Source organism: Erigeron canadensis, chromosome 5 (assembly GCF_010389155.1).
Source record: "Erigeron canadensis isolate Cc75 chromosome 5, C_canadensis_v1, whole genome shotgun sequence".
Classification (NCBI taxonomy): Eukaryota; Viridiplantae; Streptophyta; class Magnoliopsida; order Asterales; family Asteraceae; genus Erigeron; species Erigeron canadensis.
In genome coordinates, this window is record NC_057765.1 from 3,809,180 (window position 1) to 3,820,115 (window position 10,936).

The 10,936-nt window shown below is 35.4% G+C and overlaps 2 protein-coding genes across 2 annotated transcripts; both read left to right on the plus strand.

Annotated features, from left to right (window-relative positions):
* The first annotated feature begins 705 nt into the window (after positions 1-705).
* LOC122600730 (sugar transport protein 7-like) lies at positions 706-5,098 on the plus strand. The gene is made up of 4 exons (XM_043773484.1): positions 706-1,006; positions 2,087-2,406; positions 3,356-3,982; positions 4,371-5,098. The coding sequence occupies exons 1-4, from the start codon at positions 862-864 to the stop codon at positions 4,842-4,844; spliced, it is 1,566 nt and encodes a 521-aa protein (XP_043629419.1). The 5' UTR covers positions 706-861; the 3' UTR covers positions 4,845-5,098.
* A 2,422-nt stretch (positions 5,099-7,520) lies between these two features.
* Positions 7,521-10,640, plus strand: LOC122600457 (sugar transport protein 7-like). The gene is made up of 5 exons (XM_043773170.1): positions 7,521-7,730; positions 7,850-8,009; positions 8,576-8,895; positions 9,148-9,771; positions 10,020-10,640. Exons 1-5 carry the CDS (start codon positions 7,728-7,730, stop codon positions 10,434-10,436), a joined length of 1,524 nt encoding a protein of 507 aa, XP_043629105.1. The 5' UTR covers positions 7,521-7,727; the 3' UTR covers positions 10,437-10,640.
* Positions 10,641-10,936: the final 296 nt, after the last annotated feature.

A 10,936-nucleotide genomic window follows, 5' to 3' on the forward strand; every position in this document is an offset into this window, starting at 1 on the left:
CTTGCAAGATTGAGAATATGTACAACTTTCATACTCATAGAATCACAGTGTCCAATTTAAGTTATTTAAAAGTCAATGCATTAACTGAAAGAATGAGTGAATGACTATGTACCTCTTTCATACACGGTAGTATCAATTTGCAAGATTGTGAATCCCCAAAATCTAAAACATGCAAGTTGGACTTAGGCATGTGAAATGTTAGAAAAAGGTATCAATCATAACACAATTCTCAACTGAATGGATATCATGATTACATGAATATACCAAACATTAATGTTGTACTTTTCTAAAATCCTTCCAAAAGTATTTGACCAAAAGTGTTTTATCAAGTATCATTTTAAAGGATATACAGTATATATTTGTAACGTTTCTCCACATCAAATCTAATAAATCATATAATTCTCCACAAAATAATGTGACAACTTTTTGGATATATGTATGTTTGTATAAAATTAATGAACATTGAAATTCATTTGTAATTTTTGTTATACAATTACGTGTCAACAATTACTACATGTCTACATGGTACTTTAAGCCAGGTAAATATCTTGTTTGACTATTTAAATAACTTATCTCAAAAACATCATTAGATATTGATTACTTTGTGGAAATAAAAGCTGACTTTTTTCACTCAAAAAATACCAAAAAAAAAGAAGATATAATAGACAACTCACATCAGCTTCAAACAAACACTAGTTTATATTTAGAACTCTCAAAATCAACAAAGCATTAAAAGCTTCCAATTATTGCATATAACAAGTTAGATATTTTTTTGGAACACTTGTTTGTGTTTACATATAACAAAATCACTCATAGACATACACATAATTAAGCAGACAATCTGTGTAAGTGTGTGTAAATATGGCAGGTGGGTCATTTGCACCAGGAGGAGTGGCTAAGGAAAGAGCAGAGCTATATCAAGGGAAGGTTACAACTTATGTCATCATTGCTTGCATTGTTGCTGCTGTTGGAGGTTCTATTTTCGGTTATGATATTGGAATTTCAGGTAATTCTATCATCTTTACTTGGAATTTCTTGATATCTTGACATGAAATTTAGTTTTATTCATTACTATGGAAAAATTTGGGAGAATGATGAATATTTCGAGGTTTTTTTGTTTGGTAAGTTATGGTTCAGTATATATCTTGACAGGTGGTAAATTGGGTAGAGTTGAAATGGGTTGAATAACAGGTCAAAACAGATTCAGTTTTTATACTATTTAAAAGCGCCTTTTCAATAATTCAATTGAAAGAACAAATTCTTTCAAATCTCTGCTCAAATGTTTTATATTTGATAGACTTTTGTTATTGCTTTTCACAACCAATGGGTGAAACTCTTGTGGTACCGTCATCATGTGATGGGCACACAGAAGAAGGTTAGAGGTCATAGGTTTAAAACTTGTCAAGGACAAGCGGAAAAACTATATTTTGTGATACATGCGTGAGGATGATGACTTCTATTCGTATGTGCTCTGATTATCAAAACGGTATATGAGACCAATGGGTTCACAACCATTTATGTTTTTTTTTTCTTTTATTTTATAAATATTTTACTCAAAATGATATTACATCTATTAAAAAGGTTAATGAATACGTGTTGAATACTATGGACCAGCTAAGTGGGTCCCGCATCCTTTATATATGTCGATAGTTAGAGGAGGCAATATTGAAGTACTGTTCTCATTCGGGTTATGTTCATCTTTAATGGTTAATAAGATTAGCTTAAAATGTATTCTAAATGCATAAGTAACATCATAGATAAATTTATATACGTAACCAGATTACCAATTTTTGGAAAAATGGACAAAATGCGTTTTACTTCTAGTTGGGTAAAATAAAATAAAAATGATCACCATAAGAAGTGAGCCGAATGGGTCAAACACTACCTCAAGAGCATTTTCAGTGTAGCATTATTCACATTAGATGAAAAAAAAAAAAAACTCAGGACGTTGATGCAATTCATTCAATTTACATAAAAGATTTGACCAAAAACTTGGGACAAAATGTGATTTGAGTCAAAGTCAAACCAACCCGACCTGTCTGTTTTGTCAACTTTGCTTATGACTAATAATGAATTCGTATACTAGGCGGGGTGACATCCATGGATGCATTCCTTAAAAAATTCTTCCCCTCGGTGTATAAAAAGGAGATGCATTCACATGAAAGCAACTACTGCAAATTCAATGACCAAGGGTTAGCAGCATTTACGTCATCCCTATACCTAGCTGGATTGGTTGCAACGCTATTTGCATCCCCTGTCACACGTAATTATGGGCGTAGAATCAGTATAATCTGTGGTGGACTAAGTTTTCTTGTGGGTGCTGCGCTCAATGCTGCATCAGTCAATTTTGCAATGCTTCTTTCAGGAAGAATTATGCTTGGTGTTGGCATTGGCTTTGGTAATCAGGTACTTTGCTCTCCATGAAATTATTGTTCCATTTGAGAGGGGACACTTTTCAGTAGATTTGGTTAAAAGAACATTTTGCAAAAAGGTCGAAATGGACAAGCATAAAAACCACTTAATCAGTTAAAGATTAGAATGGGTCACATTAGATTGTGCTGACTGATTAACATTCAAATGCCAATTACAGTATCCAATCTGATAGCAAATACTATAGTGTTAAAGTAATACTGAGTATGAATAGATGTAATCGTGTTATTGTCTATATCTCTCAAGTACATTATAGAGGAATGTATATATAGAGATTACATTTATAATTTAAATCTGTGAATGTTACAATCTAATAGAGGTTGTAGGAATTTGATACTTTTAAGCATTAGATTGCCAATGTAATGTAATGTAATTAGTTAAACAATTCCGATGCTTTAACAATTAAGTTTATCGTTTAAAATAAGAACTTGCTTTTTCATGTCCCTTTTAAGCCATTGTTAAGTCCTTAAACTTACAAATGTGTTCCAGTTTCATGATCCTACATTTGGGTGAAAAACAACTTATTATAAATAATAAGTTGTTATTTTCAGACCACAGATCTAAATTATCACTCGTTTCAAAAACATTTAGTCAATTCTAATGGTTCATTTTGATCCTGGTAAGTCATTACTTAACGCCTTTCTGAGTTCTGATGCGATTTGTTGAGCAAATTCAAGCTCAATTTTCCACAGTTGTATCAACATTATTTTATGCTGTGTTGATTTCTGAGTTTCTGATGATTATTTTTACAAAAATAAACTTACACAGTTTTGGTTTCGTTTCTTGTGGTGAAAATTCTAACTGATAAATCTAAACAGTTTAGCTTTTCCGGTAGAGCTACCAGGATTTGTATCAGTGTCAAAGAATATGAGTTATACTTCTGCTAAGTGACATTTTCCCAGTAACAATCTTTCTACTGTTTCAGGCAATTCCGCTCTACTTATCAGAAATGGCACCAACCCATTTAAGAGGAGGATTAAACATGATGTTCCAATTAGCAACAACTCTAGGAATCTTCTCAGCAAACATGATAAATTATGGTACCAGTAAGCTTGACCACTGGGGTTGGCGGCTCTCTCTAGGGCTAGCCGCTGCACCAGCAGTTCTAATGACTATAGGCGGCATACTTCTTCCAGAAACCCCAAATAGCTTAATCGAACAAGGATCAAAGGAAAAGGGGAGGAAAGTTTTAGAAAGAATTCGTGGGACACAAAATGTTGACGCCGAGTTTGAAGACATGATTGATGCAAGTGAGTTGGCTAACTCAATCAAGCATCCTTTCAGAAATATTTTGGAGAAGAGGAATAGACCACAATTAGTGATGGCAATTTGCATGCCGATGTTCCAGATTCTTACAGGGATTAATTCTATTTTATTCTATGCCCCGGTTTTATTTCAAAGTATGGGTTTTAAGGGAAATGCGTCACTTTACTCATCTGCCCTGACTGGAGCCGTTCTTGCTCTTTCTACATTGGTGTCCATTGCAACGGTTGACAGATTGGGTCGAAGAGTTCTGTTGATTGGTGGAGGCATCCAAATGATCATTTGTCAGGTAAGTTACAAAAAATTTCTTATTTCTAGAGATGGCAATATTTAGTAATTTACTCAATGTTTTTGAACTGCAGACTAATTTACCTGTTAATGGAACAAGTCATAAGTACACACAGCCATAGCATAATTGTAATGCATACAACATCCTAAATCCTTTTTTTCAAATACTTGTAGTATAATGAAAACTATACATTTTATAAGTTAGATTCCTAATGTAATAACATGATCAAATCTAACTCTCAAGAGATTTATAAGAAAACTGATAGAAAAGAGCTGTACATCAGCAAACCTGACCTGACAAGTTTTGACCTCTTATACGACCCGCCTAACCCATCCAACTTGCCAGTATGCTGCATTTTATGTAATTCATATCTTGTCCTGTAAAACAGGTCATTGTGGGCATCATATTAGGTGTTAAGTTTGGCAATGATCAAGAACTCTCCAAGGTTTATTCAATCATTGTGGTGGTTGTCATTTGTCTCTTTGTGGCGGCATTCGGGTGGTCCTGGGGACCACTTGGTTGGACAGTTCCAAGCGAAATATTCCCATTAGAAACAAGGTCAGCAGGTCAAAGCATTACAGTTGCGGTCAACCTCTTCTTCACATTTGTAATAGCACAGTCTTTCCTCTCACTTCTTTGTGGTTTGAAGTTCGGGCTATTCTTATTCTTTGCTGGGTGGATTACTGTAATGACAATTTTCGTGTACATTTTTCTACCGGAAACAAAAGGAGTTCCGATTGAAGAGATGATTTTGATGTGGCAGAGGCACTGGTTTTGGAAGAAGATTATATCAGAAAATCCAGAAAAAGACGAGAGTTACGAGAGACAACGTAATTCCTTAGTATTGCCACAAGATATCTGATAGTTACATTTAGATTATACTTGTAGAAATTTATCAAATTTGTATAATGTGTAGGAAATCAATGACTATTAGCATAATAATTGCCAATATCAAACAACACATGTCTTGATGTAGGTCACACCCAAACTTTTTGAGGATCATCCATCATGTTTCACATGAGGAGCATTCTTGCTCGAAAGTTTGTAATAATTCTCTCGAGGATTATTATAACGTGTACTTATGAGTAAATATTCAACCATCAAGAACTGCAAAAAGTATATATTCAATCACTCAAAGCCGGCCTTAATAGTATATGAGAGTCAAGCCATTGCTTTGGGTCCCCATACTTTTGCTAATGACATTATTAGGAAAAAAAAAAAAAAAGCGTAGTAATCAATCTTATAACTCTTGCCTCTTGATAATAAGTAATTAGCTGCTCAGAATGGTCTCATTCTAATGGGTTAAAACTCAACTCACTATTTAACAGTAGCAGGTTCTATAAAATCTCCTTCACAGCCTCATGTTTAGTTAGGTACCCTTTTTTTTTATGCTAGCAAACTAGGCCCCCAAAATTTATCTTGCTTAAGGTCACCAGAAATCTTAAGCCGGCACAATCACTGAGAATTATTTTTTTTCTGTGTATACAACATACACTGAGAATTATACATACTGTAGTAACATGTTTATATATACTTAGTTGTATATGGAAAGAAAATAAAAATGTTTCTGTATCATCTATTATGTAATTTTAAAGTGATTAAAATGATCTGACACTTTGATCAACTCAAATATAATCCTTGTGTATACAACTCCATAAATAACCCCCAAATTACATTCATATTTCAAAAAATGTCTCTTCAATGGCTAAGCTTAGTTGTTACTATTGGGCTTTAATCCATCAGTGCAACAAACACAAACTTCCCAGCATACTTATCTCAGCTCCAATCTCTTCTTTCACTATCACAACTTCAACTCAAGAATCTGAAATATACAGTGACTAAGTGTTTGTTTATGCATGTATATGTAGTGATGATATATATATATCCTATAATATAAGTGGGTTTTCGTAAAGAAAAACTTGAAACATAATTCCCATGTGAAACAAAATCATACACATAGGGAGAATATGTCACAAGTCATTTTGGCACTCGTGGCCTCGTGAATGTGTCACTATTATTGTAACAATATAGTTTTCGATATGTTTAACCATATTATGTTAGACTCGTAGAAATCACAAGTCCATTATATATGCTTTCATGGATGAAGAGATCAAGAAGAAATAGATGCTTCTTTCATGAAGATGAGAAGTAGTTAGAATGCATTCATGATGATGAGAAGTAGATGAGAAGTACGTAGTTGATGAGCGATTGATATGATGTGTTGTGAGATAGAAGAGAAGAGAAATCAGAACAAGCATGCTTCTTTCATGCTGCTAAGAAGTAGATGTGAAGTACATAGTTGATGTTGGATATCAAGCCCAAGTTTTAGTTACAACCCACTCTCTCTCTCTCTCTCTCTCTTTATATATATATATATAGGGGTAGGTTATTTGTAGTACATGTACTTTTTATACTACATGTGTAACATGTGTAATTTAACTTACACACTACTTCTTCCTTCTTCCTTCCATCTCCGACCACCACCATGATCATCTCCGACCACCATGATACTCCGGCGACGGCGACCATCTCCGGCGAAACTTACACATGTGTAAGTACAACATATACATGTGTAAGTTAACTTTCCGGCGAGAATCAGGTTCGTTTTCGGGTGTTTACGGTACGGGCCAGAGGCCCTTATCCGTTCTAAACTTAACCGTCAAGGGACGCATATGGGAATCGTATGGATTTGATGGGCGGCAATCCTAGAGATGGTGGCGGTGTGCTACGGTACGGGCTCCGCCCTTGCTGCCGGCGCAGGCACCTTCGCTGGGTGGTCAGAGATGATGGTGGCTGGTGGTGGTTGTCTCGCGAAGGAAAAAATCTAGAAATTTTAAACGCTAAAATGCTAAAAAAGAAGTTGTACTTACACATGTGTAAGTCTCGCCGGAGATGGTCGCCGTCGCTGGAGGATCATGGTGGTAGTCGGAGATGATCATGGTGGTGGTGGTGGTGGTGGTCGGAGATGGAAGGTAGAAGAAAGAAGAATCGTGTAAGTTAAGTTACACATGTAATTACACATGTACTATAAAAAGTACATGTACTACAAATGACTTTCCTCCATATCTATATATATAATAATATGAGAAGATGCATGATAAAAGCGATATGCAGAGAAACTTTCTGTTCTATCAAAGGGAAAAGGTGTGTTTCATTCACTAAACACAAAGGCTAGTTATAGCCATACAACTCAAGAAACTGACCAACTAAACCCACTAAAATTACTACCTAAAGAATCGGTTTCATGTGACTAACTACACAATTAAAAGTGGTCAAACAAAGACCCGTTCTACCAAGTAAATTAAACATGCTAATAAACTCTAGACACTAAAAAACAACTGATAATAACCATAGAAATAGACTCATCAAAATGTACACCAAAATATGTTTTAAAATATTTGTATGTTTGAAAACTAACAATATATCGGATACCAAACAAATATGTTTTTGCAAAACACAAGCCTGTCCTGCTTTTCTCCTATGTTTTCAGCCATTGTCATATTCCAATGGTCCAAAACTTTCCATATAATATATTTCTCCTTCTGCCATTGGTTTCGGAGAAAATAACTATGCATTAAATTCATAAACAACTCTGCCAAATTTCTGGGCAGAAGAAATTAAAGGTGGATTGATTGTTTCGTGTGGAAAGCAAAGATGGCCATTGGCGATGGAGGAGATAGCCGGATGGAAGAGAAAATGATCTTTGAACATTCTGTTAAACGCGAATATAGCCATCGTCTCATAAATGGTAAGAACATAAGACAATGCCCAACAAAATTAAAATTTGTTACAATGTATTCTTTGTTTTTTAATTCACATGCTACTTTTGGGCGTAATGATAATATATATGTATCAAAATAACCATAGATATATCTAAGGAAGATGGCAGGGGGGGCTTTTGCACCAGCAGGAGTGGCAAAGGAAAGAGCAGAGTTGTATCAAGGGAAGGTTACGAATTACGTCATCATTGCTTGCATTGTTGCTGCGGTTGGAGGTTCCATTTTTGGATATGATATTGGAATTTCAGGTGATTCGATCGATACAGTTTTTATTTTGGTCAGTCATGGCCCAGATTTTAGGTTCAATATGTTTTAAGGGTCTAAAATTGTTCAGACCTAAGCATTTTCTGTTATGGGTCAAAATGAGCCATTGCTCTGCAAGTGACAAGTTGAGCGGCCAACATATTCTGTTACATATAATAAATATGACTACAAAAAGATATTGAAATTAGTTATCCCTAATCTAGCCTTTTTAATAGCCCTTTCGATGATTCCAGGCATTTGAATCGAATTTGGACCACCTTCACATTTGACTGTTCAAAGTTGCAACCTTTAGATTTTTTGATCATTAATTATATCTGTAATTTGTATTGCACAAACATCTATAATCAATTTAGTTGTTTAAACAAGTGTCAACTGACTAAATGGGATTGCTCAAACATCTATCATTAAATTTTGTTTTGGGTCAACCGACTTGATTTAACAAGTAGTAGAAAATTACCCATTTTGACCTGAACCCATTTGGACCTGTTACCTGACCTGCTCAATCTCCCATCTTTTCTGATAACGTATGAATAATTCTTTTGCAAACCAGGAGGGGTGACATCCATGGATGCATTCCTTAAAGAGTTCTTTCCCGTGGTGTATGAAAAGAAGATACGCTCACAAGAAAATAACTACTGCAAGTTCAATGACCAAGGACTAGCAGCATTTACCTCATCTCTATACCTGGCTGGCTTGGTTGCAACACTGTTTGCATCTCCTGTTACACGTAAATATGGGCGTCGAATCAGTATAATATGTGGTGGGTTCAGTTTTCTTGTGGGTGCAGTACTCAATGCTACAGCAATCAGTTTTGTAATGCTTCTTTTGGGACGAATAATGCTTGGGGTTGGCATTGGCTTTGGTAATCAGGTAATTTAGTCCTCGGCCTTCACTTAAATTGCTTCTTTAGGGACTTGAACCGGCTACAGAATGGTTGGTAGGCTATCTCACTGCCTCTATGCTTGATTTTGGCAAAAGAAATTGCAAAGAACTAGCGTAAAAGAAAATGTTGCTTGGTCACAAGATCCGAGTTTCATTCATATAGATATTCTATAAGGAACATTGTAACTAAGTTAAGCTTTTTCAAATATATCTATCAACAACGTGTTTTTCTGTTTGAAGGCAATACCACTTTATTTATCCGAAATGGCCCCAACCCATCTCAGGGGAGGCTTAAACATGATGTTTCAGTTAGCAACCACACTCGGAATCCTGTCAGCAAACATGATCAACTATGGAACAAGTAAGCTCGGGCAGTGGAATTGGCGGCTCTCTCTAGGACTAGCTGCTGTACCAGCACTATTAATGACAGTGGGGGGTATATTTCTTCCAGAAACCCCAAACAGCTTAATCGAACAGGGATCAAAGGAAAAAGGGAGGAAAGTTTTAGAAAGAATTCGAGGAACCCAAAATGTGGATGCTGAATTCGAAGACATGATTGATGCAAGTGAATTGGCTAACTCAATTAAGCATCCTTTCAAGAATATTTTGAAAAGGAGTAGACCACAGTTAGTGATGGCGATTTTTATGCCTATGTTTCAAATCCTCACAGGGATAAATTCAATTCTCTTTTATGCCCCGGTATTATTTCAAAGTATGGGTTTTAAAAGGAATGCATCCCTTTACTCGTCTGCTTTGACTGGAGCAGTTCTTGTTCTTTCTACGTTGGTGTCTATTGTCACGGTTGACAAATTGGGTCGAAGAGTTTTGCTGATTGTAGGTGGCGTTTTAATGATCATTTGTCATGTAAGTCGAAAAATGATCAGAGTTGGCTATTTTGACTCGTTTATTTATGAACAAGTCAATTTGTTTATCATCAATCTCTAACGGGAAAATATAGAAAATAATAGTTAAGACACCAAAAGCTACTTATTTTGTGACTCAAGTAAAATTACCCAACCCACCCATATTGTCCCTTCCAAGATTTTTATTATTTTACATAGTAGGCCTAACATACTGAATATATGTGGTATACCTGTTTTCATTTAAAACAGATCATTGTGGGCACAATAATGGGGCTCAAATTTGGCGATGATCAAGAACTGTCAAAGAGTTATTCGGTCGGAGTGGTAGTTGTAATTTGTATCTTTGTGGCAGCATTTGGATGGTCCTGGGGCCCACTTGGTTGGACAGTCCCAAGTGAGATATTCCCATTGGAAACACGGTCAGCAGGTCAAAGCATTACCGTTGCAGTCAACCTCTTCTTCACGTTCATCATGGCGCAATCTTTCCTCTCCCTCCTTTGTGGTTTGAAATATGGGCTATTCTTGTTTTTCACTGGATGGATTACTGTAATGACAATATTTGTCTACATTCTCCTGCCAGAAACAAAAGGAGTTCCTATTGAAGAAATGATGCTAATGTGGCAAAAACATTGGTTTTGGAAGAAGATCGTATTAGAAAAGTCATAAGAAAGACGGAGTTAAGACAGACAGAACATGGTCGCCGATAGGCACATACTGTAATCAGTTTAATTATAAGTTGTCTGTTAGAATCATATCGCTTCTTTCTTTTTTTTATTTATTTTTTAGTTATTTTATAAATCATCTATCTCTAACGGGGCAATTTCTTTTTGTTAACAGAATTGAACCCAAGGTGTTTACCACTGATCCAAATCATGTTGTTTTAATGATTTATAAATTAACTCATTCATAAATAAACATGTCAAAATTCAGGCAATTATTTCTTGCCATGTAGCATAGAGCGGGACATACCATAATGTACCAATTATTGAGTGGATACGCCACCATAATACATCAATTATTTACATTTTGAATATAATACTTTGGATTTATGTTGATATAATTCTTTCTATTTTTGTTATATGGCACAGGATTTCCAAAATTATTGGACGGCCCTGCTAGTTTGTAGTAAAGATTGTATTCTATATATCCAGGTCACTTTATTTCAC